The sequence below is a fragment of the Sapajus apella genome, unplaced genomic scaffold (genome assembly GCF_009761245.1).
Source record: "Sapajus apella isolate SASKATOON/1434 unplaced genomic scaffold, GSC_monkey_1.0 scaffold43, whole genome shotgun sequence".
Lineage (NCBI taxonomy): Eukaryota > Metazoa > Chordata > Mammalia > Primates > Cebidae > Sapajus > Sapajus apella.
In genome coordinates this window covers 786,755-813,117 of record NW_022436983.1, presented here as the reverse complement: position 1 = coordinate 813,117, position 26,363 = coordinate 786,755, and the positions used below count along the sequence as shown (strand labels likewise).

General features: G+C 53.8%; 2 protein-coding genes across 4 annotated transcripts; both read right to left on the bottom strand.

Annotated features, from left to right (window-relative positions):
• Window positions 1–109: 109 nt before the first annotated feature.
• Window positions 110–9,375, bottom strand: ZBTB48 (zinc finger and BTB domain containing 48). Of its 3 annotated transcripts, none has more exons than XM_032300252.1 (11): window positions 9,278–9,375; window positions 8,032–8,791; window positions 6,321–6,559; window positions 3,665–3,776; window positions 2,878–3,000; window positions 2,439–2,525; window positions 1,829–1,983; window positions 1,271–1,407; window positions 990–1,154; window positions 546–634; window positions 110–474 (listed from the first exon to the last, which is right to left on the bottom strand). In XM_032300252.1, exons 2-11 carry the CDS (start codon window positions 8,719–8,721, stop codon window positions 178–180), a joined length of 2,094 nt encoding a protein of 697 aa, XP_032156143.1. In that variant the 5' UTR covers window positions 8,722–8,791; window positions 9,278–9,375; the 3' UTR covers window positions 110–177. The 3 variants fall into 3 exon arrangements, with proteins under 3 accessions (XP_032156143.1, XP_032156142.1, XP_032156144.1); XM_032300251.1 differs by having other exon boundaries at window positions 9,196–9,339; XM_032300253.1 differs by having other exon boundaries at window positions 113–474; window positions 2,908–3,000; window positions 9,196–9,347.
• A 211-nt stretch (window positions 9,376–9,586) lies between these two features.
• TAS1R1 (taste 1 receptor member 1) lies at window positions 9,587–26,356 on the bottom strand. The gene is made up of 6 exons (XM_032300256.1): window positions 25,405–26,356; window positions 18,913–19,219; window positions 13,622–14,383; window positions 12,693–12,905; window positions 12,247–12,367; window positions 9,587–10,667 (listed from the first exon to the last, which is right to left on the bottom strand). The coding sequence occupies exons 1-6, from the start codon at window positions 25,593–25,595 to the stop codon at window positions 9,736–9,738; spliced, it is 2,526 nt and encodes an 841-aa protein (XP_032156147.1). The 5' UTR covers window positions 25,596–26,356; the 3' UTR covers window positions 9,587–9,735.
• Window positions 26,357–26,363: the final 7 nt, after the last annotated feature.

Below are 26,363 nucleotides of genomic sequence, written 5' to 3'. Positions count from 1 at the left end.
CTGAGACCCACACAGGACCAGCAAGGCACCCCTCCGTCCTGAGGGCACGCATGGGAAAGCAGCCCTTCCCCAAATGCAGGACACTGGGGAACAGATTGTCAGGCTGAAATACACGAGATCAAAACCACACGGTTTATTGAGGGGTGGGGCCACGTGGGCTCTGGTGGCCAGAGTGGGCTATGTGTCGCAGTCCTCGGGGACAGCAGCTGTGATGATGAGGGACGGCTCCAGGATGCCTGGTCCGGCAAAACTCTCCTCTGCACATAGTCTCTGGCCGGGGAGCTGGGGGGCCAGGCCACCCTGGGCCAGGGACTCCACAATGACCTCTGCCGAGCCCACCTCCAGCTCGGCAGGCGGCTGCAGCGCCACCACCACCATCTTCTCGTCCTCGATGATGAGGTTGCGGAGCTTGCGCTGCCGCGGGTTGTAGTTCTCCACCCGGTCGTGAATCTCCATGTGCCTCCGCAGGTGGGCCTGGCGGAGAGGGCGAGCTCAGGACTTTGGGGGATCCCGGGGGAGGGGAAGGAGCCCAGGGCCTGGCCTACCTGTCGGGTGAACTTGTAGCCGCACTCGGTGCACTCGAACTTCCTTACCCCCTTGTGCCGTCTGACGTGCACACGCAGCTGCTCCACGGCTGTGGGAGGGAGAACACAGAGCGGATAGTGCAGGAGCCCCGGGACCCTCGAGCAAACCCAGCAGGAGGTTGGGACAGGCAGCAAGGGAGGTGGCTGAACTGCTGGCGGGGGGGTTCTTTCTGCTGTACGTGGGCCAGTGGTTTAAAAGTGCTGCACAGGCCCTGCCAGGCTCTCCAGTGCCACCCAGAGTCACTACTGCACAGGACACCCTGCCTTCAGTCAAAGCAGGTCCACTTTCAACTCTTAACATGTAGTGCACAGAAGAGGTTCACTGGCAAGCAGGGAGTGTTTCCTCCTCAGAGACCCTCCAACTAGGGTGAGCAGGAAATGGCTCCCCCAGGGTCACCCAGGTACCTTTGAAGGTCTTGCCGCAGATTTGGCAGAAGTGGGGCCGGCCCTCCTGGTGGCGGCTAGCCACGTGCCTCAGGAGGGGCCCCTTCTCAGTGAAGCGCTGCTCACAGAACTCGCAACTGAAAGGCCTTTCACCAGTGTGGGTACGGTTGTGCTTGTCCAGGCTGGCTGTGGGCACAAGGCAGGAGCTCAGCCTGCTTTGGCTTCGGGACTGGGTGGGGAGGGGCAGGACTGAGAGGGGACAGGCAGGACTGAGGGGTGGGGCGGGGTGGGGCGGATCTCACCTTGGGTGCGGAAGGTCTTGCCACAGAGGTGGCACTGGAAGGGCTTCTCGCCCGTGTGTGTGCGCAAGTGCATGTTGAGATTGGCCTTTTGGGTGAAGGCATGGCTGCAGAACTCACACACATGTGGCCTCTCATTCCTGTTAGGGTGGGGACATGGGGCAGAGACCATCACCAAGAGAAGTGGCCCCTTTGCTCTGCTACAGCTAGGAACATGACTGGTGGAAAAAAGGGTTTGGGCAGTGCCAGGAAAGGGGCACCACCTCCACCCACAGAGCAGAAGGGCATCTACGAGCAAGAAGTCACAGGAAACTAAGGAAACTTAGAATCTGCCCTGGGCACAGAGTTATCTGAGCCTGAAACACCTCCCCCCAGCCTCTCCCGCCTGGCATACCTGCTTGCCCCTTGGGTCCCACTACCCCAGAAAGTCTTTAGGCACTAGATTCAAGGTGGAGGCCAAGGACATACTCATCTGTGTAAATGTCAGCAAACTCTATCTTCCCTGCCCAGTGCTAGCTTGGGCTGGCAGCAGGACTGGGCCCCAGAACGGGCGACACGCACCTGTGCTTGGCCTTGATGTGCATCTGCAGGCCATTCCGACTCGAGGCCCGGTGCCCACACTCCTCACACACAAACAGCTTCTCCCCACGGTGCTTGAAAGCTTCGTGCAGCTGCAGCTCTGTCCGAGACAGGAAGCACTTGGCACAGGTGGGGCACTGCGGGCAGACCGGGCAGGCAGAGCCACCAGGGCCAGGGTGAGAGCAAGGCAGGGCTGCCTGGAATACCCACAAGTCCCCTCCCCCGAACAACAGAAAGCTCATGGCCAACACCCCACTTTGGAAACAGCTCACTCTTGCTCATGCTGAAGAAAATGTGTTTCTCAAAATGTTACTTTTCAAATGTAAAGTACATCACAAAACACATTACAAGTTAATTAACTGCTCTTTGTTCTGGCTTCTGTAAATTTGCTTCCTCCTTCAGCATCCTGTACCACCCAGGTGCATAAAAGGCACCCTATTTTCTTTGTCCTTTACAAAATTAAAAAGCAATTCCGCTAAGCCCATGATCATGTTAAATAAAATCCTCCTGCAACCCCATCAATCTCTCCAAATCTCTAATTTCCCGCTACAATGCCAGCATCAAAGCATGCCCAGCCCTGCCTATCACTTACTGCGTGGGGCTTGGGGGCTCCGTGCAGCTTGATCATGTGGCTCTGCAAGTCCTTTTTCTGCATGAACTGCTGGGAGCAGGAGGAACACTGAAAAAGAGTCCCACAGTCACCTCCAGGGCAGCCTGCACCCATGAAACCCTGCCACCAACCCTCAGGCTATAGGGCGGGAACTCAAGGGAGGACCCCTGATCTGGTGTGAAGTATGGAGCCGGGGAGGGCCCTCAGGGCTCAGCTGCCCAGAGGATGCCGAGCCTGTCCACCATGGAAAGAAACAAGGGCCCAATAAGGATCCTAGAGGTGAGGCTGCAGCCAGCAGCCCTGCCCAGATAAAGGGGCACTGGGCAGCAGGGAAGGCAGGCTCCCTGACAGCTACCATGACGGAGGTGCCCAATACCACCCATGTAAAGGGCTCAGCAGAAGGGATCCTGGGACTACCCACCCCTGGCCCTGGAGACAGGCCAAGCCTGACCTTATAGGGCATCTCCCCTGTGTGAGACACCATGTGCACCCGCAGCTCCATCCTCCGGCGGAATGTGTCCTGGCACACGGAGCACGTGAAGACCTGGCAGTGTGAGGGGCAAGCGGGGCCAGCATCAGCGGGGGCCTCTGCCTGCAACAGCAGCCTCTGCCTGGGCTTCCACTCGCTGCTGGGAAGAGTCTGCCTGAGGGGTGGGGACACTAGGGTGGGAGAGGGCAACATGTAACCTGCCTGGCCTGACCGTCACTGAATGCTGCAAGCCCATCGCACACCAGGCCCTTCTCAGGCCCAGACAGATTGAGGGCAGGGTCCAGGTGGCCTCACCCACAGTCCCTGGCCCCCGCGGCGGCTGACAGGCCTCTAGGAAGAGTGGGTCTGGGTTTCACCTGGCCCTGACACAGCAGCCAGCAGTGGTGTTGTGGGGAGGTGGCCAGGGGGCCTTTCCCAGCTGCCATCCTCTGTGGAGACTCCCCTTCTCCAAAGCCCAAGGTGGGTGGGCCAGGGGCCTAGGAAGGCAAATCCAAAATGCCTCCCACAAAGTCCCTCCTATGCCTGTCCCTTCCGCCCTCAGGACCTGTGTCCCCGATACCAGGGCATGGACTTGATGACATCTAAGGACCCCACAGCTTCCTGAATTTACAGTACCTCTCTCAGACAGTGTCCTGGGGCCCTTCCCAGACGGCACAAAAACAGAGAGGCCAATGTGCCTGTGCCCTGCCCACAAGTACCTGGGCCAGCTCCCAAGTACCTGTTCCGAGCGGTTCATGCAATTCCGGGCTTCATGCTCCAGGAGGTTCTCCTTCCGAAAGTAACACTTCCCACATTTGGGACACTCAAAGGGTTTCTCCCCAGTATGTTTCCTGCCAGGAGAAGCCACAGGGGTGGGGGGGCTGAGAGGGTTTCCCATCTCTCCCTCACCCAGGGTCCCCTCTGGCTCCCCTCTGAGGGGAACAGGTGTTCTGAGATGACACCAGCTGGTTAAGGTGCAGGGGTAACCCCAGAAGTCTACCCAGCATGGAGACTCTCCACAAGGGAGGGTGCCATGGCAAGAAGCTCACACAGGTCCTAAGAGGCCGCCACGGATCTGACCAGCACAGAGGCCGATGGGAAGGCCCTGCTGACCGCATTCTGTCTGAAGGCAGAAACAGTTCCTGGGTCCTGACTACTGGCGAAGATGCATAGTCTTTCCAGAGCTTCAAACCCATGGCCAGATCTAATGGCCTCACCTGACTCCACTGTCCCACCTAGCTCGGCAACAGCTTCTCCTGGGAGACCTACAAGTCCCCCCCACCCGGAACAATAGAAAGCATACTGCCGGCTGCCCACTCTGGGTACAGCTCACTCTTGCTCATGCTGAAGAAAATGTGTTTCTCACCTTGCCTGCTTCACTCCCGGGGTGTCGTCTGGTCACATGGGTCAGGCATGTGCCTCCTTACTGCCTGTCACCCCGCCAGGCTCCTCCTAACCCAGAGCCCTGGCTCTTCCCTCTGCCCAGATGCTCCCCAGTCACCCACTTAGTCAACTTCCTCACCTCCTTTGAGTCTTTGCTCAAATCTCACCTTCTCAGTAAACATCCTGAGACCCTGGCTGCTTAAAATCACAGTCTAATCCAACCCATTACTTCCTGACCCGTTGGCCCGCCTTTGCTTTTTCGTTTTCCACAGCACTTCCTCACCATCTACCGCAGGCAGATGGACTTATCTGTCATCTGCATTGCCCTGCAAGCAGGTGGCCTGCACAAGAGCCTTTGTTTTGTTCCCTTAAATGCATCTCTAACACCTACACAGCCTTGCTAGCCACCTAGTAGACTGCTCAGTGAACGAACTAAACGAACTGGACCTCAGAGCCCCTGTGTAGCCTGTCACAGCTCCTCCCACCAGCCAGGGGCCAAGCATTTCTCTCAACCTCTGCCTCTGCAGCAACTCTCCTCAACCCCCATCAAAATGACTTCATGAAGCCATCACTCCCCAGTTCTCAGGGCCAGTCCAGCAAGCTGAAGCCCAAGAAAGGGATGGAAACTACCCCAATCTTACCCCAGCAGAGTGCCTGATAGTGAGCATCCAGCAGCACGCAGGCTGCCCCAGGACCCCCGACACTCTGGGGTTATCCCAACATTCCACTGGCAGCAGCTGCCCCTAGCACAGTGCACAGGGACAGCAAACAGGTCTCCCCCTTGCTCCCGTTCCAGGTGATTACTAGCGTGCGGCCCAAACTGACTTGGCAAGAAAATACGCCATAATAGACTAGTGATGTCTTAGCTGGGAGTGGCAGGACTGGAAGGCAGCTCACAGGGCTGCCATCCCCACAGGCCCTGCAGGGACTCTGGAACAGTGCTGCCCAAGGGGATTCTCCACAATGATAGAAATATGCTATGTCAGCACCACCCAATTCAGCCACCAGGAGCCACGTGGTTCCTCACCACTTCAGATTTGGCTAACATGTCTAAGGAACTGAATTTTTATTTAATTTTAATTTTAAGTTAAAGTAGCCCCTGGGGGCTGTGCACAGTGGCTCATGCCTGTAATCCAGAACTTTGGGAGGTTGAGGCAGGTGGATCATGAAGTCAGGAGTTCAAGACCAGCCTCGCCAGTATGGTGAAACCCCGACTCTACTAAAAAATACAAAAAATTATCCGGGCGTGGTGGTACACGCCTATAGTCTCAGCTACTTAGGAGGCTAAGGCAGGAGAATCGCTTGAACCCGGAAGGTAGAGGTTGCAGGGAGCTGAGATCGCACCACTGCACTCCCACCTTGGTGAAGGAGTGAGACTCTATCTCAAAAAAATATGTAATTTCAGTACTTTGGGAGGCCAGGGTGGGTGGATCGCTTGAGCCCAGGAGTCTGAGACCAGCCTGGGCAACATAGCAAGACCTTGTCTCTACTAAAATTAAAAATAAAACTTTTAACAGCCCCTAGAGTTCCTGGTGACTTACTGGACACAAGCTTTACACAAATGGACTTGAATGCCCCACTGACACCCCAGAGTGAACACTTCCCTGGAACACAGGTAACACTGACCCAAGGCTCAGCATTGTGGCCCAAAGCCCCGGCTGCCAGGCTTCAGAAACACCTAAGGCTAGGCCTCAGCTCTCACACAAGGGCCACAGGTCTCTCACTCTGCTGGCAGAAGCCAGCTGGAGGTCAAGGTCCACAATGGGTGGAACCTGTTGACAAGATGTTCACAAACCCATCTCCAAGCAGAGTACTCACAAGAGAGCAAGGAAGAGCCAACCCAAAGCAGACTCTAACTTTTTGATCATCAGAGGTGTGCCAAGACCAGGCACTATGTGGGTCTGAGATGGATCCCCCGGCCTCTGCCTTACCCAGGTGTGGGAAGCGCAGGACCCCTCCCCCAACATGGGAATGGTAGACAGGAAAAGAAAATAGAAAAACAGAACGTTTACCTGTTGTGGACTTTTAGATAATATTTGCTGAGGAACTTTTTATGACATGTGGGGCATTCGACTGCCGCTGTACCTTTTCTGTTCTCAGCAGGCTCAGCTGCTAGGGAGCCCGTGCTCAGGGCTGGCTCGGCTGCACAGGGCTTGAGGATTACATCTGACTTCCTCCTCGTCAGCACAGCCTCAGGCTCAGACATGTAATCGCCATCCCCGTCGTCCTCTACTTGAACCACCACTTCCCACTAGACCAAAACAGACAGCAGAAGGGGGTGGTGTCCCAAATTAATCAACGGGGGTTGTAGGGACCCAGCCTCGTTTCCATCCCAAACTCCAACCCTGCCAAGTCCCTTCATCAGGGACTGTTCCTTCAGGGGCTCAGGGCAGAGAGCATCTGAATCTTGGATTTGGAGGAATGTGGATCTGTTTCGGGGGGAACTGGAAGCTTGGCTGGAAACACCACCCTGGGGAAACACCTGTAACCCTGATGCTGCCCACTTCTTTCAGGAAGGTGGCAGCCTGAGGTCACTAGCTTCCCTTGTTTGTAAAAAGCCTGTTCCAAACCCATGTTAACAGATATTGTCTTGGGATCCAGACTTTTTTTTTTTTTTGAGATGGAGTCTCGCTCTGTTGCCCAGAGTGCAGTGGCGCAACCTCAGCTCACTGCAACCTTCGCCTCCCGGGTTCAAACCATTCTCCTGCCTCAGCCTCCCAAGTAACTGGGATTATAGGCGCCTGCCATCACGGCCCGGCTAGTTTTTCTTGTATTTTCAGTAGAGATGTGGTTTCACCATATTGGCCAGGCTGGTCTCAAACTCCTGACCTTGTGATCTGCCCACCTCGGCTTCCCAAAGTGTTGGGATTACAGGCATGAGGCACCACGCCTGGCATTTTTTTTTTTTTTGAGACAGGGTTGCCTAGGCTGGAGGGTAGTGGCATGATATCAGCTCACTGCAACCTCTACTTCCTGGGCTCAAGTGATCCTCCCACCTCACCCTCCTGAGCAGCTAGGACAACTGGTATGTGTGTGCCACCACAGCCGGCTTTTTTATTTTTTTTTTTTTTGGGATGGAGTTTCGCTCTTGTTACCCAGGCTGGAGTGCAATGGTGCAATCTCAGCTCACCGCAACCTCCGCCTCCTGGGTTCAAGCAATTCTCCTGCCTCAGCCTCCCAAGTATCTGGGACTACAGGCACGTGCCACCATGCCCAGCTAATATTTTGTATTTTAGTAGAGACGGGGTTTCACCATGTTGACCAAGATGGTCTCGATCTCTTGACCTCGTGATCCACCCGCCTCGGCCTCCCAAAGTGCTGGGATTACAGGCATGAGCCACGGCGCCCGGCCAATTTTTTTTTTCTTATTTTTATTTTTTTTTAAAGATGGGGTTTCACCATGACGGCCAGGCTGGTTTTGAACTCCTGACCTCAGGTGATTCACCCACCTCAGCCTCCCAAAGTGCTAGGACTACAGGCGTGAGCCACCATGCCCGGCCTAATTTTGGGCTTTTTTTATACAGATATGGTCTCACCATGTTGCCCAGGCTAGTCTGGAACTCCCAAGCTCAAGTGATCCATCCTCCTTGGCCTCCCAAAGTGCTAGGACTACAGGCGTGAGTCAGCCATCATGCACCATATGCGGCCCAGGGTCCCTATTATACCAAAAAATTGTCTATTCCCTCTATTCCCTCCCCAGACCCAGTACCCTGGGCACAGTACCTCATTATTCCTGCCCTGCAGCTGGGCACCTTCAGCCTGGAAGGGCCTTGGGGGCACTTTGCAGTCCTCAGGTTCCTTGTCCTCAGGGGGACAAGCCTTCAGGGCCTGCTTGAGTTTCCCACATAAGGAGGAGGGGCTCTCACTCTGAGCAGGGGAATGGAGCCGGGGCCTCTGAGGACTATGACTGCCTCTGGGCTCCTGATCCCTGGGGACTAGACCCAGAGTCCTCGAAACTTCCTCTTCTTCCAAGCCTGTCGGCTCCTTGATGTGGCTGTTCACATTCCGGGAGGCAGGGGGCCCCAGCCCACTCTGGCCACCTGATGCCTGTCCCACTGAAGTTTTGGGCTTGAAGCTCTGGCACAGCTCTACGGCCTCTGGCACTCGCAACTCCCTGGCTGCCAGAAGCACCTGATCCCGGTTCCCTGAGGTGAGGGCGAGGTGACCAGTGTAGAAAAAGTCCAACAAGAGGCCAAAGATCTCAGCGAAGCCAGCAGGGAGGACGACACTGCCCCCTGAGCCATCCCCGTAGAGGCTCTGGAAGAAGTGGCTGCAGCAGGCAAGGACGCTCCAGTGCGCCTTAAACACCAGGCCCCCCACGTCCAGGGTGGCGTCGCAGTACTGGCCCTTCTCCCGCTGCTTGTTGAGCTCCTGCAGAACCCTCACGCTGTGCTGGACGAAGGAGCCGTCCATGGCCTGGAGGGCAGGGAGGCAGAAGTGACTACCCTGGCCAGCCCAAGCGAGGGTATGCAAGATAAAGACCCTGGAGTCGAAAAGAGAGAAAGGGGAAGTTGTCCTCTACTCAAATAATCAAATTTATCAGCACAAGGGCTTGGGTCAGGGCGAGAGGTGCACGCGGAGGGCAGGAACACACTGAGAGCCTCCTGGGGCCAGGGGCCATATTGGATTGGCCAGGGGGGATGCTGATGGGGGTCCAGGGTCGTGAAGAGGGGCCTGGTGGGAAAAAATCGAAGTTTTGGTAAAGGAGGCACAGGATGAGCGCGAACTAACTGGCCCGGCACAGCGAGAGGATCCTGGAAAGTGGAGGGCGGCGGCCGCGGACAGGTGAGCGGAGCCCACGCCGCGCCCACAGGTCCCGAGCGGCCGAGCGGAAGGCAGCCACGGCAGCCCGCAGCCCCTCCCTCCCTCACCCCGCACCCTCCTCACCCGGGCAGGTGCTCCCTCAGCCGGCCGAGCCGGCCCCACCAGCCCCCGACTCCGTCGCCTCCACAGCCCACGAACCAACTGCCGGGCAATGCGTGCCCCGCCGACCGTGCGGAGACGCCGCAGTCTCCACGCCGGACGTGACGTCAGAGCGTGCCTGCCAGGAGGGGCGCCTCGGAAGCGGAGAGTTTCTAGCTCCAGCCCCTTAGGGCGGGACCCTGCAGAGAACGGCCAATGGGATGCGGGGGCGAGGCCAAACTCTGTTCTTTCGGCGCCGGGCCCGCCTCCGGAGTTGCCTAGCAACGTCAAGCTAGGCGCCCAGCCTTTTTCCAGGCTCTGGATTCAGACTTCAATAGGCGACACCTCACCCTCTCCCCCGACAGGAAACCAGATACGCATTTCACTTCTTTATTGGCAGCCCAGAGCCTGGTCTGGGCTCTCCCGGGCGCTTACACGTCCTAACACCAGACTGAGGAGCCCAAAGGCTTCCCGGACACCCGCGGCCTGCTCGACCTTCGACCCTCAGGCCTGCTGACCCACTGGTCAGGTGGAGCTGCGGCGCCTCGTGTAGTCCTGAATGGAGGCCTGGAAGTGCTCTGTGCTGTTAAGGTCTGGACGGCAGAGGATTACATAGCACTTGGGCAGAAAATACCCGCCGAAGCCACTGCTCAGACTGCTGAGCACAGCCAGCATGTTGACTGCGGGCAGGTACTTGCCGTCGTAGACGCTGGCCGTGGTGAAGAAGGCGATCCAGGACACGAAGTTGAAGAGCAGGCTGAAAGTGACACATTTGGCCTCGTTGTAGTTCTCTGGCAAGTCCTTGCCCACGTAGCTGCAGGCAAAGGCGCTGATGGAGAGGAGGCCATTGTAGAGGAAGGCCAAGATGAAGCCCAGAGAATTGGCCTCTGTGCACTCAAGCACCACCAGCTGGGGGAAGCGCTGGTATTCCCGAGTGGGCAATGGGGTCCACACCACCAGCCAAGTTAGGCAGATAAGCAGCTGGGCAGCTGAGCTGATCATCACAAACAGGCCGGCACCGTGGTTTTGGACCCAGGCATGGTAGAATGTAGGCACCTTGGTGGAAAACTTGAAGATGATGACTAGTTGGAAGGAGCGAACTGTCAGGCAGGACAGGAAGATGGTGAAACCAAGGGCAAAGAGGGCCTGGCGCAGTAAGCATGCAGGCCACGTGGGCTCCCCAAAGAAGCCATAGAGGCTGCCACTACCTGTTGCTAGGGAGCCCAGCATCAGAAAGCACAGCCGGCCCCCTGCTGACCTCACCACAGGTGTGTCTAGGTGCCAGGCAAACAGGCCAGCAGTCCCAAGCAGCAGCAGCAGCAACAGCGTGTTCGCTGCCAGCAGCACGCAAGAGGTGTGCTCATGCCAAGCCAAAAACACCACAGTTCGTGGGAAGCAGGTCTGGCTTCCGTCGGGTGCCCATTCTTCTTTCCCACAAGGCTGGCATCTGTAGAGGTCTGAAAGGGAAGGCCAAGAGGGTTCCTGAGAGCCAAATAAGCAGAGTAGGAATAGGGAATAGGGGCCTGCAAGATGCAGGGAGAATTATTTCAGGGCAGCTAGGCTATGCCAGGCATAGTGGGACGGAGGTGGCCAGGAGTGGGGCCTGAGGCCAGGCATCTCCTCAAAATGCCTGTGTTAATTACAGACTCTGGAAACACCCAGGTCAGTTCTACATGGCTCATGATCCCATGACGGTTTTGCAAACCCTAGGGTGGACCTTACCCTGGTAGCTCTGCCCGCATATCAGAGAGGTTACGATCCAATGGGAGCAGCCTGCTGCAAAGGGAGGACATTTTAATTTCTCTCTCTCCAGGACTTCCATGAACCACTTTCCCGAGCTGCTGCTCTGTGGTTCTCTGAGTCCTGACCCTCTGAGAACAGCAGGGAAGTATTCCTATCCCTACAGAGATGGTGAAAGGAAAGAATATGTCTCCTGGACACCAACTAAGGACATGAGTCCTTAGCTATCTAATTTGCTCTCTGTTCTTGAGTTTTCTTTGCTGGATGGGGAATGCTGTTTTTTGCTCTGCTGCAGACATGCTAGTATCTGGATCCAGGTCAAGCTGTTCAAGGAGCTAGCTGTCTTTGGCATGGGCAACAGAAGGGACAGTAGGATAAGAGGGTACAAAGGGAACAATAGTTACATTCATTTAGAGAAAGACGTTGAATTCAGGATACAATTGCATTTGTAGGAGTTGTGATGACAGCTCTCTAATAGAGGACACACCTCAGTCTAAGGTTTTCATTTGGCCTAATTCTTTCTTTTCTTTTTTTTTTTTTCGAGATGGAGTCACTCTGTCACCCAGGCTGGAGTGCAGTGGCCCAGTGTTGGCTCACCACAACCTGCAACCGCCCAGATTCAAGAGATTCTCCTGCCTCAGACTCCCCAGTAGCTGGGATTACAGGCACCCACCACCACACCTGGCTAATTTTTGTGTTTTTAGTAGAGACAGGGTTTCACCGTGTTGGCCAGGCAGGAACTCCTGACCTCAAGTGATCCGACCACCTCAGCCTCCCAAAGTGCTGGGATTACAGGCATGAGCCACTGCGCCCAGCTCTTTTTTTTTCTTTGAGATGAAGTCTCGATCTGTCGCCCAGGCTGGCACGATTTAGACTCATTGCAACCTCCTCCTCCCAGGTTCAAGCGATCCTCCTGCCTCAGCTCCCAAGTAGCTGCGATTACAGGCTTGTGCCACCACACCCAGCTAATTTTTTATATTTTTGGTAGATATGGGGTTTTACCATGTTAGCCAGGTTGGTCTCAAACTCCTAACATCAAGCGATCCTCCCGCCTCGGCCTCCCAAAGTGCTGGGATTACAGGCATGAGCCACTGCACCCAACAGCCAATTCTTTCTCTTAATCAGAATTCTGTCTGGTGAAAGGTGTCCTCCAACCTGAAGCTAACTGGCAACCTAGTGACTGGGGCCCTGGTTCTCGGGCAGGGCATGTGCACAGGGGGCCCAAGGGAGGGTCTTCCATCCATCCTTTGGCCTCTGGCAGTACTGGGTAGCTCGCCTGCTCCTTTGCTCACTCACCACTCGTGTTGAGGAAGGTCCCAGCCTCACAGGGCACACACTCAAAGCAACAGTGATGGAAACCCATAACCACTCGCTGGTGCCCTTCAAGACAGTCACTGGAACACACAGACTTAGGCACCTGTAAGAAGCCAGAGGGTCCACATATAGGGGCTCAAGTCAAAGGACAGCTCACAGGTGGAACAGAAAACAGAATCTCTGTGCATCTGCCCTCAGGGCCTCACCCCTAGGGTAGGGTCCCTGTTTGTGTGAACTCCCACCAAAGGGCATCTGCATGCTAGCTCTCATGGAGTGTCTTCTCTGCTTCCCTGGCCAGGATGGGTAGAGTGGTGGCAGCTGGACCCCTGGAGTCCCCCTCCTAATCTCTGTACACTGTGTCAGCATCACCTCCAGGCTCTAGGCTGCCCATAAGGCAGTCACCTGGTGAGTGACCACATCCCCATTACCTGGTTGTCCTTTCCGTGCCACTGGATTTTGGTCTTATTTATGTCTAGCTGAACTGGAGACCACGTGGAGGAGCCAACAACCGTGAAGGTCCACTTGGGCCCATTCCACTCCCAGGCAATTACGTTATAGCTACTGAGGGGATTTCCGTTGTCATTAAACATCACAGTGTCCCCATGTAGAAGGAAATTCACCTTCTGGATCTGCTCCAAAAGCTGAAAGAAACACATTATCATGAAGCCACGGTAGACAGCGCAGACCCACATGGTCCCAGAAGCAAGGGCCTGGGGCCTTCCTGGGTTTCCATACTGGTGGTTTTAGCCCATCAGAAAGGTCGAGTCCCTTCCTCAGAGCTCCCTTCCTTTTTAGGAAGCCCCTCAACACTCCCACCAACTTCCTGACGGGAGGCCTCTAACAAAGGGCTTCTTTCCAGACAGTTTTAGCCCTTAACACTTCCAAACCACAGTGGGTGAGAGAAGGCAAGGATCAGAGGGAAGGATCTGTCTAAGAGAAGAGAGCAGCAGGGTGTGGTGGCTCACACCTGTAATCCCAGCACTTTGGGAGGCTGAAGCGGGCAGATCAGTTGATGCCAGGAGTTCGAGACCAGCCTGGCCAAGAAACCTCGTCTATACTAAAAACACAAAAATGAACCAGGTGTGGTGGTGTGTGCCTGTAATCCCAGCTAGTCAGGAGGCCAAGACAGGATAAGCACTTGAACCCAGGAGGTGGAAGTTACAGTGAGCCGAGACCACATCGCTGCACTCCAGCCTGGGCGACAGAGCGAGACTCCATCAAAAAAAAAAAAAAGCAGTCCTCAAGTTACTGGCACTTATCCCCCTGGGCATTTAGGGTGGTCAGAGAGTGCCCACTCTGCTCGTCTCAGGATTGGCAGTTCTTTCTGATACAGGGTATTGGGGGTAGGTGCTCTTACCTGCCAGGGGTAGACTTGGTCCCTGGAACAAGCTCCAGAAGCACAGCCCAGGAGCTGGTGGAGGCCATGGGCCACCGCATACACAGCCTGGTATGCGTTGTAGGCAGCACTCATGGAGAAGGCTGTGAGCCTGGGCATTCTATGTGCTGTGAAAGCTTGGCATTCTCTGCAGAGCTGATTGCTGCTGCACCAAGAGCCCTTGGGGCAAGGCCTAGGGGCCCCCTTGTCTGCCGAGGCATAGGCTTCTTCAAACGCCTTCAGGCCAGGGATGATCCTCTGCTGGATGGCCACACCCAGCACCGTCCCAATGTGCCGGATCCCGGGCACCCTGGAGATGTAAGTGGAGATGGCCCAGTCTTCTGAGGCGATCCACACCTTGCCAGTCAGGTTGGCCAGCACCACAGACTCGAAGAACACCCTGGCCAGCTGCCGGCTGGAAAAAACCACCACGACGGTGGCCCTGGCCCGGGCCAGGTGGTGCATCATGTCCTGCATCCTCTCATCGCCCGCCCGGGCAGAGAAGGGCACGATGTCCTTGAAAGCAATGCAGATGCCCTGAACAGTGGCCTGGTCCTCCAGTGCCTGCACCCCCAGCTGGCCATAGTCGCCACTGCTGCCAACGAGAGAGATCCAGGTCCACCCGAACCTCTGCAGCAGCAGCACCATGGTCTCCACCTGGTACTTGTCGCTGGGGACGGTGCGCAGGAAAGAGGGATACTGCTGCTTCATGCTGAGCGTCATGCTGCTGGCCGCATAGCTGATCTGTGGGAGGTCCCATTCAGCCAGTTCAGTGGCATCAATCTCCACTGAAGGCCCCCCAGTGCCTGGTCCTGTGCTGGGTGTGGGGATACAGGGAGAGGGGAGACCAGGAGAGCACCACTCACCCTGTGAAACTTACAGATCACCTGCGAAGGCTCCACAGGGGCGGGTTCTGGGGGAGGAATGGGAATCTGCCCCAGGATAAAGGATTAGGAAACAAATTTTTTTTTTTTTTTTTTTTTTGGAGATGGGAGTTTTGCTTTTGTTGCCCAGGCCGGAGTGCAATGGCATGATCTCAGCCCACTGCAACCTCCACCTCCCGGGTTCAAGCAATTCTCCTGCCTCAGCCTCAAGAGTAGCGGGGATTATAGGCATGTGCCACAATGCCTGGCTAATTTTTTTTTTTTTTTGAGACGGAGTTTCGCTCTTGTTACCCAGGCTGGAGTGCAATGGCGCGATCTCGGCTCACGGCAACTTCCGCCTCCTGGGTTCAGGCAATTCTCCTGCCTCAGCCTCCTGAGTAGCTGGGATTACAGGCACAGGCCACCATGCCCAGCTAATTTTTTGTATTTTTAGTAGAGACGGGGTTTCACCATGTTGACCAGGATGGTCTCGATCTCTTGACCTCGTGATCCACCTGCCTCGGCCTCCCAAAGTGCTGGAATTACAGGCGTGAGCCACCACGCCCAGCTAATTTTGTATTTTTAGTAGACATGGGGTTTCTCCATGTTGGTCAGGCTGGTCTCGAACTCCCAACCTCAGGTGATCCGCTCGCCTCGGCCTCCCAAAGTGCCTATAATCCTCTCACTGCGCTCGGCCGAGGGCATGCATTCTAAGCAAAGGAGACAAAACCTGCATAGGAGTGAAATAGTCCTTTGTGTTTAGGGACTTTCAGGGACTTCCGCTGGAGGCCGTGTGCAGGGAAGAAGAGAAGCATGTGTAGGTCAGGGTAGAAGTTAAGGTCAGTGGCCTGTTAGGAACCGGGCCTCATAGCAGGAGGTGAGCAGCTGGTGTGTGAGTGAAGCTTCACCTGTATTTACAACTGCTCCCCTCCTGTCCAATCAGCAGCAGCATCAGATTCTCATAGGAGCTCAAACCCCGCTGTGAACTGTGCATGTGAGGGATCTAGGTTGCGCGCTCCTTATGAGAATCTAATGTCTGATGATCTATCACTGTCTCCCATCACCCCCAGATGGGACTATCTAGTTGCAGGAAAACAAGCTCAGGGCTCCCACTGATTCTACATTATAGTAATTTGTATAATTATTTTATTATATTAATATATAGGCCGGGCACGGTGGTTCACACCTGTAATCCCAGCACTTTGGGAGGCCAAGGAAGGTAGATCACGAGGTCAGGAGTTCAAGACCAGCCTGGCCAAGATGGTGAAATCCCGTCTTTACTAAAAATACAAAAATTAGCTGGGCGTGGTGGCAGGCACTTGTAATCCCAGCTACTCGGGAGGCTGAGGCAGAGAATTGCTTGAACTTAAGAGATGGAGGTTGCAGTGTGCCAAGATCACCCCACTGCACTCCAGCCTGGGTGACAGAGGGAGACTCCATCTCAAAATAAATAAATAAATATATTATGGCCGGGCGCAGTGGCTCATGGCTGTAATCCCAGCACTTTGGGAGGCCGAGGCAGGCAGATCACAAGGTTAGGAGTTTGACACAAGCCTGGCCAATATGGCGAAACCCCATCTCTACTAAAAAATACACAAATTATTGTGTGAGTAGCTGGGACTACAGGCGAACACCACCAGCTACTCGGGAGGCTGAGGCAGGAAAATTGCTTGAAACCAGGAGGCAGAGTTGCAGCGAGCCGAGATCATGCCACTACATTCCAGCCTGGGTGACAGAGCAAGACTCTATCTCAAAAAATATATACATGTGGCTAGGCATGGTGGCTCACGCCTGTAATCCCAGCACTTTGGGAGGCCCGGGCAGGTGGACCACCTAAGGCTGGGAGTCCAAGACCAGCCTGACCAACATGGAGAAACTCTGTCTCTCCTAAAAAATACAAAAAATTAGCTGGGCATGGTGGCACATGCCTGTAATCCCAGCTACTCAGGAGGCTGACACGGGAGAATTGCCGAACCCAGGAGGTGGAGGTAGGGGTAGAGATTGTGCCATTGCACTTCGGCCTGGGCAACAAGAGCAAAACTCTGTCTCAAAAAAAAAATTATATATATATATATGCAAAACAATGTAATAACATAAATAAAGTGCACAATAAATGTAATGCACTTGAATCATCCTGAAACCTACCTCCCCACACATGTCCTTGGAAAAATTGTCTTCCATAAAACCAGATCCCTGATGCCAAAAAGGTTGGGGACCACTGCCGTAAGCCATAAGAAGTCCCTAAGGGTGTCTGCAGAGAAGTGCTATGTTTGGACTAGCATTTTTTTTTTTTTTTCCTGAGACAGAGTCTTGCTCTGTTGCCCAGGCTGCAAACCCCTGTGGCTCACTGCAACCCCCGCCTCCCTCAAGCGATTCTCCTGCCTCAGCCTCCTGAATAGCTGACATTACAGGCGTGAACCACCACGCCTGGCTAATTTTTGTATTTTCAGTAAAGATGAGGATTCACCACATTGCCCAGGCTGGTTTTCAACTCCTGACCTCGTGATCTGCCCACCTCAACCTCCCAAAGTGCTAGGATTACAGACATGAGCCACCATGCCTGGCCAAAAAGAAGCTTTTGTTGTGTAGGGACGTAAGGTCAATCTGGGCCCTGATGGGTCCATGATGTGGCAATGTTGGGCCAGCATCAGGGGCTCAAATCAGAGGAGAGGGTCCTGAGGATGAGAGGTTAAGCCATGAACCCACAGCCTGCCTGGGAACAGGAAACAGGAAGGAGAGGAGGGTGAAGCCTGCTCCTGGGAATCACCTGCCTTCTCAGAGGAGGTGGGGCAAGAGGAGAGAAGGGCTGCAAGTGAAAGCCGGGGTGGGGGGACAGGGGGCCAAGGGGGCAGAAATTCCAAGCAGACTCTCATAGGAGGACTGGTCAAAAATGTCCCAAAGGGCATAGTGGCTCACACCTGTAATCTCACCACTTTGGGAGGCCAAGGCAGGTGGATTGCTTGAGCCCAGGAGTTTGAGGCCAGCTTGGGCAACATAGCGACACCCCTATCTCTACACTTGGTCTTAGCCAAAAGCAATGTGAGACCCCCATTTCTAAAAAAAAAATACAAAAATTAGCCAGGCATGGTGGCACGTGCCTGTGGTCCCAGCTACTTGGGAGTATGAGGTAGGACGATTGCTTGAGCCTGGGAGTTGGAGGTTACAGTGAGCCGACATTGCGCCACTGCACTCCAGGCTGGGCGACAGAGTTATACTGTGTCTCGAAAAAAAAAAATTCAGCAGGGTGTGATGGCTCGCGCCTGTAATCCAAGCACTTTGGAGGCCAAGGTGGGTGGATCACCTGAGGTCAGGAGTTCAAGACCAGCCTGGCCATCATGGTGAAACCCCATCTTTAAAAAAAAAAAAAAATTCACAAAGACGTCACTTAAGATAAAGGACTGCAAAGTAGGATTTGAAGACCTAGAAAGTGCCCCAGGTTACAGAAAAAGCAAGAGTAGGGGGGCAGAATGGGGGGCTGAGGGACAATGAGGGGAGGGTAAGGCCAGTGGGAAGCTCCCATGGGAAGGGTCAGGAGTCAGTGCTCAGAGTAGAGGGCCTGGAGGAGGGAGAGGGATGAGGGCAACCACAGGATGGGCAGGAGCCCATGGGGAAACAAGCCAAGGAGGGGCCACGGCCCGAGGTACAGGACAGGAATAAGCACAGGGACAGGACTGGCCTCAGCAAGGGGAGGGATGTCAGCACCTCTGAGCCAGGAGGGAAGAAGGAAAGGCAGGCAGGTGAGGCAGGGATGATGTGGAGCAGTCTATGGGGTGGGAAGCAAAGGGAGTCTTTTTTTTTGGATTGGGGGACAAGGTCTCACTCTGTTGCCCAGGTTGGAGTGCAGTGGTACAATCTCAGGTCACTGCAACCTCCATCTCCTAGGTTCAAGCAATTTTCCTGCCTCAGCCTCCTGAGTAGCTGGGATTACAGTTGTGCACCACCACGCCCAGCTAATTTTTGTATTTTTAGTAAAGACGGGGTTTCGCCATATTGACCAGGCTGGTCTGGAACTCCTGGCCTCAAGAGATCTACCTAGCCTCCCCAAGGGACTAGAGGCGTGAGCCACAGTGTGTGTTCAGGGTGTCCATTCCTAACAAAGGCGATGGAACCTCCAGAGGGAGGAGGGGAGTGGAGGGCAGCAGGGGTGCAGCTGAATGGCAGTAGTTCCCAAGGAGAATGGGTTTTCCCATGAGAGTGGAGGCAGGGAGATCGGGTAGCAGCCCTGGAAAGAAAGGAAGGCTGGGGCAGGAACCACGCTGGACAGGGACCCCTGACTTGTGACTAAAGAGCAGTGACCACCGGAGAGATCCAGTGGGCAGGCAGCCTTGTGGGGACAGCAGCTCTTGCCGACATGCCCCAGCCCAGACTTGCCTGAAGGGAAAGGGGCCAAGGTGTGAGGCTCCAGCTTACCAGGGGCACCAGGAAAGGGCTCAGCAGGGCGGCTGTGGTGGCAGCCTGGTTGGTGTTGTCAGTCCCAATCACCGCCAGCACCTTAGGGGAATACTGGAGAAGGTCTCCTTGGAGCTTTATGTGGTGTGGCCCCTGCAGGGAGAGCACTCTCAGCGTGGCATACACATTGGCAGAGTCTGAGCACACATCGTACAGCTGATACCCCAGGGTGACGTTGGGCAGCAGGGCCGTGGAGTTGTTTATCTCCTCAACCCCAAGCCTCATAGCCTGGAAGAGGTGGTAGCCGTGATCATTGAAGGTGCCGGGCCTGTGGAAAAAGCCAAGCAGAGACAGCTGAGAAGGACAAGGCCCCACTGAGACCCTCTGGCCTTCCAGACTCCCAGGCTTGGGGGTAGAAGGGAACCTCTGAGGTCATTGGTCCAGTCTCCCAAACCACGACTTCAAGAAGGGCTCTGAAGCTCAGTAGGAGGAACAAGCTGGCCCTGATGGAGAAGCCTGTGAGCATCGAAACGTTCCTGAGGTCCCAGAGCAGAGAAACCTGCTATATAAGTCAGTGTTCTCCAGAGAGAGAGAGAGAGACAGAGAGAAATTTAGTTTAAGAAATTGGCTTGGCCGGGCGCAGTGGCTCAGGTCTGTAATCCCAGCACTTTGGAAGGCCAAGGTGGTCGGATCACAAGGTCAGTAGTTTGAGACCAGCCTGACCAAAATGGTGAAAAGTCATCTCTACTAAAAATACAAAAATTAGCTGGGCATGGTGGCATGTACCTGTAATCCCAGCTACTTGGGAGGCTGAGGCAGGAAAATTGCTTGAACCGGGAGGTGGAGGTTGCAGTGAACCAAGATTGTGCCACTGCAGTCCAGTCTGGCAATAGTGCAAAACTCTATCTCAAAAAAAAAGAAAGAAATTGGCTCACATGTGAGGGCTGGCAAGCTCAAATTCTGCAGGGCAGGCCAGCAGATTGGACATTCTGTCAAGAATTGATGTTACCGTGCTCTTCAGTCCTAAGGCGATTTGGAGGCAGAATTCCCTCCTTGTCCAGTAACCTCAGGCTTTTAAAGTCTTCAATTTATGGGATGAGGCCCACCCTCATTATGGAGAGCAATTTGCTTAACAAAGTCTATTAATTTTTTTTTTTTTTTTTTTTTTTTTTTGAGACAGAGTCTCACTGTGTCACCCAGGCTGGAGTGCAGTGGCATGATCTCAGCTCACTGAACCTCTGCCTTCCGGGTTCAAGTGATTCTCCTGTCTGTTTCCTGAGTAGCTGGGATTACAGGCACATGCCACTATGCCAGGCTAATTTTTCCATTTTTAGTAAAGATGATGTGGTTTCACCATGTTGGCCAGGCTGGTCTTGAATTCCTGACCTCAAGTGATCCACCCGCCTTGGCCTCCCAAATGATTTTTTTTTTTTTTTTTTTTTTTTTGAGACGGAGTCTCTCTGTGTCACCCAGGCTGGAGTGCAGTGGTACGACCTTGGCTCACTGCAACCTCCTTCTCCCGGGTTCAAAGGATCCTCCCACCTCAGCCTCCCAAGTAGCTGGGACTACAGACATATGCCACAACACTTGGCTAATTTTTGTATTTTTAGTAGAAACAGGGTTTTGCCATGTTGGCCAGGCTGATCTGGAATTCCTGACCTCAAGTGATCTGCTCGCCTCAGCTTCCCACAGTGCTGGGATTACTGGTGTGAGTCACCATACCCAGCCCAAGTCTATTGATTTAAATGTTTGCCACATGTAAAAAGCACCTACAGGCTGGGCACGGTGGATTATACCTGTAATCCCAGCATTTTGGGAGGCTGAGGTGGGTGGATCACTTGAGGCCAAGAGTTTGAAACCAGACTGGCCAACACAGTGAAAACCAGCCTTTATCAAAAGTACAAAGATTAGCTGCGCGTGGTAGCACATGCCTGTGATCCCAGCTACTCCAGAGGCCGAGGCTGGAGTATCACTTGAACCCGGGAAGAAGAGGTTGCAGTGAGCCGAGATCACACTAATGAGCCCCAGCCTGGGCGACAGAGAGAGACTCTGTATCAAAATAAAATTTTGTGGGTGTTTTTTGAGGCTGAGTCTCACTGGAGACACCAGCCCAGGATGGAGTGCAGTGGCGTGATCTCGGCTCACTGCAATCTTGGCTCACTGCAATCTTGGCTCACTGCAATCTCGGCTCACTGCAATCTCGGCTCACTGCAATCTCGGCTCACTGCAATCTCGGCTCACTGCAATCTCGGCTCACTGCAATCTCCACATCCTGGGTTCAGGCAATTCTTGTGCCTCAGCCTCCCAAGTAGCCGGGAGTACAGGCACCAGCCACCATGCCCAGCTAATTTTGTATTTTTAGTAGCGGCAGGGTTTCACCATGTTGGCCAGGCTGGTCTGGAACTCCTGACCTCAAGTGGTCTGCCTGCCTCAGCCCCCAAAAGTGCAGGAATTGCAGTGGCCCATGCCTGTAGTCCCAGCTACTCAGGAGGCTGAGGATGGAGGATTGCTTGAGCCTAGGAGTTGGAGATCAGCCTGGGCAACACAGTGAGATCCCATCTCAAAAAATAATTTTCTTTAATGGCTGACCCAGTGGCTCACCTGTAATCCCAACACTTTGGGAGGCCCAGGCAGGAGAATCACTTGAGACCAGGAGTTTGAGACCAGCCTAAGCAACACAGTGAAACTGCCTTCTCCGCAAAAGATTAAAAAATTAGCCAGGAGCTGGGCACAGTGGCTCACACCTGTAATCTTAGCACTTTGGGAGGCTCAGGCAGGTGGATTACCTGAGGTCGACAGTTTGAGACCAGCCTGACTAACATGGAGATACCCCATCTCTACTAAAAATACAAAATTAGCCGGACATGGTAGTACATGCCTGTTATCCCAGCTACTCGGGAGGCTGAGGCAGGAGGAGAATCGCTCGAACCTGGGAGGCGGAGGTAGCAGTGAGCCGAGACGGTGCCATTGCATTCTAGCCTGGGCAACAAGAGCGAAACTCCATCTCAAAAAAAAAAAAAAAGAAAAAGAAAAAGAAAAAAAGCCAGGTGCAGTGGCTCACGCCTGTAATCCCAGCACTTTGGGAGGCCGAGGTGGGCGGATCACAAGGTCAAGAGATCGAGACCATCCTGGCCAACATGGTGAAACCCTGTCTCTACTAAAAATACAAAAAAATTAGCTGGACGTGGTAGTGCACGCCTGTAGCACCAGCTACTTGGTGCGGGTGGGAGACCCTGCAAGTGCTGAGGCAAGGGTCTGAAGCCTCAGCCTGTTTCCACATAAATGATGAAATTAGAAATATAATCACATAGGTTATCATAGCTATAGATACTTACATATATACTCATTATAATCTTTTAATGTTGCTAATGCTTCTCGGGTTGCAAAGTGTGGACCTAAGGTGACACTGTGAAAGAAGTGACACTCAGGCAAGATGCTTTAAGCCCTTTGTCACACCCGTGTAAGGGCTGCTGGAGGGCGCCTCGGCTGTGCGGCAGCGCCAGTGCTGGGAAAGTGCCCGCCGTTTAGCCAGCTAGGGAAGGAAACATCTAAAATGGCCGAGACATCTCCTTCCCCAGAGGAGTTAGGAGAAAACTCCGCTTTCCAAAGCTCTTGCGGTGGGCCTGACGGCTGTCAGCAGACACCCAGGGGCTTAATTGTCTCTATGTGATGCTGTGCTTCATCAGTCACGTTCCATGTCCACTTTCATGACCACTTCTGCACCTGGTTCCTCTTTTTCTTAGAAGATATAATCAGTAAAAGTAACGTAAATCTTTTTTTTTTTTCCCAAGACGGGATTTCATCATGTTGGTCAGGCTGGTCTTGAACTCCCAACCTCAGGTGATCCACCCGCCTTGGACTCCAAAGTGTTATGATTGCAGGCGTGAGGCACCATGCTGGCCGAAAGTGACATAAATCTTAATGTCTTTATTCTTTCTTGACAAGTATGGAAAAGTGCTGACGCATTATACTCCTTACCTCATCTCAGGGACTTGAAAGCCCTGGGCCCCCATCCCTATGACACGTGCTGTACTTGACCCTATCACTGACCACCAATGCCTCGCCCTACCTACCCTGCCCCCTGCTTTGTACTCAACAAAAGTCAGAGTGTGCGGACACTTGGGGCCACTGCCGGACTCCGCGCTTTGGTTGGCAGTGGACCCCTGGGCCCAAACTGTGTTTTCTCTTTCTTGGTGTCTTGTGTCTTCTGTTTCCATGGTTTCTCATCTCTACTCCTGTAGAGAGGGGCTCACAGGACCCTATAGGGCTGGACCCTACACTCATGAGGCTGAGGCAGAATTGCTTGAACCCAGGAGGCGGAGATTGCAGTGAGCCAAGATTGTACCACTGCACTACAGCCTGGGTGACAGTGTGAAACTCTGTCTCAAAAAAAAAAAAAAATTAGCCAGAAGTGGTGGTGCATGCCTGTAGTCCCAAGTACTTGGGAGGCTGGGGCAGGAGAATGACTTGAGGCTGGGTGAGGCCCAAGTGAGGCTGCAGTGAGCTATGATTGCACCACTACACTCCAGCCTGGGGGAGGAGCAAGACCTCATCTCTATAAACAAACAAACAACAAAGTGTGCTAGCCTGTTCCACTTTCCAGCCTCTTGCTCGTTAGAAGGGTCTTCCATGGCTTCTACCACTTCTGTACCCTGAGTCACTCAAAGGAGGGTTCGTGCCTCCCGTATGAGACAGTTCCTCAGGCATCTGAAGCCAGTTTTCACGTCTTCCCTCCTCCTGCCCTACCCAACCTCTCTTCCCAGCCCGTTCTCTGTATCCAGTTTTTTTGTTTTTGTTTTTTGTTTTTTTGACAGAGTTTTCTCTTGTTGCCCAGGCTGAAGTGCAACAGCGCAATCTTGGCTTACCACAACCTTCGCCTCCCAGGTTCAAATGACTCTTCTGCCTCAGCCTCCTGAGTAGCTGGGATTACAGGCATGTATCACCACGCCCGGCTAATTTTGTATTTTTAGTAGAGACAGGGTTTCACCATGTTGGCCAGGATGGTCTCGATCTCCTGACCTCATGATCCACCCGACCTGGCCTCTGAAAGTGCTGGGATTACAGGCATGAGCCACTGCACTTGGCCCCTATCTAGTTTATCTTTTTATTTCTATTTTATTTTATTTTTATTATAAGGCAATGACACATTCTAAATCTAGTTTATCTTTAAGCTCCTAAAGCATCTGCTGGGATGTGTCTTCCTTTCCCACCCCATGGAGAACCATACTTGTCATCTGTAGGGTCCAGCAATACAGGGTCCTTTGAGCCCCTCTCTGCTGGTGTGGAGACAAGAAACTATAGAAATAAAAGACACAAGACACAGAGATAGAGAAAAGAGAGTCTGGGCCCAGGGACTGCCAACCAAAGCGTGGAGTCCTGCAGTGGCCCCGAGTGTCCCCACACTCTGACTTTTATTTCGTATAAAGCTGAGGGCAGGGTAGGTAGGGCGTGGCATTGGTGGTCAGTGATCGGGTCAAATACACCACGTGACACAGGGATGGGGGCCCAGCCAAGGCTTTCTAGTTGCCCAGATGAGGTAAGGAGCAGAATGCGTCAGCACTTTTCCATACTTGTCAGAAAAGAACAAAGACATTAAGATTTATATTACTTTTACTGATTATCTCTTCTAAGAAAAAAGGAACCAGGTGCAGAAGTGGAACGTGACCGATGACGCACGGCATCACATAGAGACAATTAAGCCCCCAGATGTCTGTGGGGGTCCCTGACAGCCGTCAGGCCCACTGCAAGAGCTTGGAGGAGGGGGTTTTTCTCCTAACTCCTCCTGGGAAGGGGACATTTCTGACATCTCCTTCCGAAGCCTGCAAAACAGCGGGTGCTTTCCCGCTGCGTAGCCAAGGCGCCCTCCAGCAGCCCTTTCAGGGGCGTGACAGAGGCTTAAAGCATCTTGCCTTAGGGTCATTCCTTTCACAATGGCACCCCAGGTTCACACTTTGCGACCTGAGAGGCATTAGTAAAAGAACTAAGATCACCTACGAATAAGTTCACATTGGAATAACTAAGGTCACAAATGAATAAGATCATCTATGAATACTACAGTTACGTCTCTAGTTATATTCTTCTTCATTATCTATATGGCAATAGGCTGAGGCTCCTGACTCCTGCCTTGGCACTTATGGGGTCTCCCCCTCACAGTCATCTGGGACTCTAGCGAGCTTTGAACATGGGTAGGAGTGGAGAGAAAATAGAAGAGGGAAAAGACTGCCCTTGCTTAGGCCTTGCCATCTAGGTATGGTACAAAGCCAGGAACTGACTTCAATGGAGTTATAATACAACCCATTCTAACAGCGAGAATGAAATAATTGGAAACTGGCCGAAGTGTCCAGGAAGGTCTAGCCAGCACTTAGGTGGCATGTGGATTGATGGGCAAGGGCTGGGGACAGTTCAAGGTGCAAAAGTAGAGAGACAAGGTCCTAGTTGAGGATGGCGGCCAGAGGGGCCCCATTGCCATGGGACCCACCCACCAAGTGTGGCTCTTCTGACTCCCTCACTCACCTGTCACACAGGGTCACCTCGGGTCTGTGCCTGACCTGCAGACAGCCAGAATGGAGAGGGAACAGGCCTCCCAGGAGGTAATCCCCGGGGAGGCTGAAGTCAGGAGAAGACTCCATGCTGTGGCAGGCAAAGGCCCGGCAGCAGGAAATCAAAAGCTGCAGGCCGGCCAGGTGAGCTATGCGGAGTAGCATCCTGGCCACACGCCCACGCCCAGCATGGCCAACCAGTGTCCCCTAAGGAGGCCAGTTGCTTAAATAGAAGGCGGCAGCCAATGCTTTCTAACTTCATGCCCCCGAAGGGGGTGGGGCTGGAGCCCGGTGGCTGCAGCAGGGCTGTTTGCCTTGGCATTCCGGGCCTGCGGTGCCACTCAGGAACTGGACAGGACCAAGGCACTGATGCAAAGCAGGAGGCACCCAGCGATCCTTCCTCTGGACGGCTGTGGGTTCTGTCCACGCTCTGGTGCCAGTGACTTCACCTGGCTCAGGAAGGAAGTCCTGGCATTTTGGGGCGAGGCGGGAGGCTGGGACACAACTTCTCCGGGTGTTGCGAGGTTTTAGAACTTTTTACCTGGGCCTCAGTTTTTGAGACACAGCTTTGAGTCGACACCCTCCTGCCCCCAGTCTCCAGTTTTCTAACATTAAGATTCTGAGCCAACCGTCTTGTACTTTCGCCTGGTTACCCAGCGTTGCTCACTTCGAGACAAATCCATGCAAACCGAAGGTATGCAAATAGACAGGTTTTGTTTAAACTGCCAATCCTAAAGCGTTTTCTGCAGGAGAAAAAAAATAAAATCCCGGGTGGATTTCCGGAGAGGTGGCCCTTGGCTGGTCTCGAGGTTTCTGGCTTTCTCTCCCCGGCAGGCTGGGGTAGAGAATTTGCATGATGTAAACGGAGTCCTCGGTGGGGTGGCGGAGCCCCCCGGCCCCACCCCCACCTCCCGCGACCAGGCCGGCGGGAGC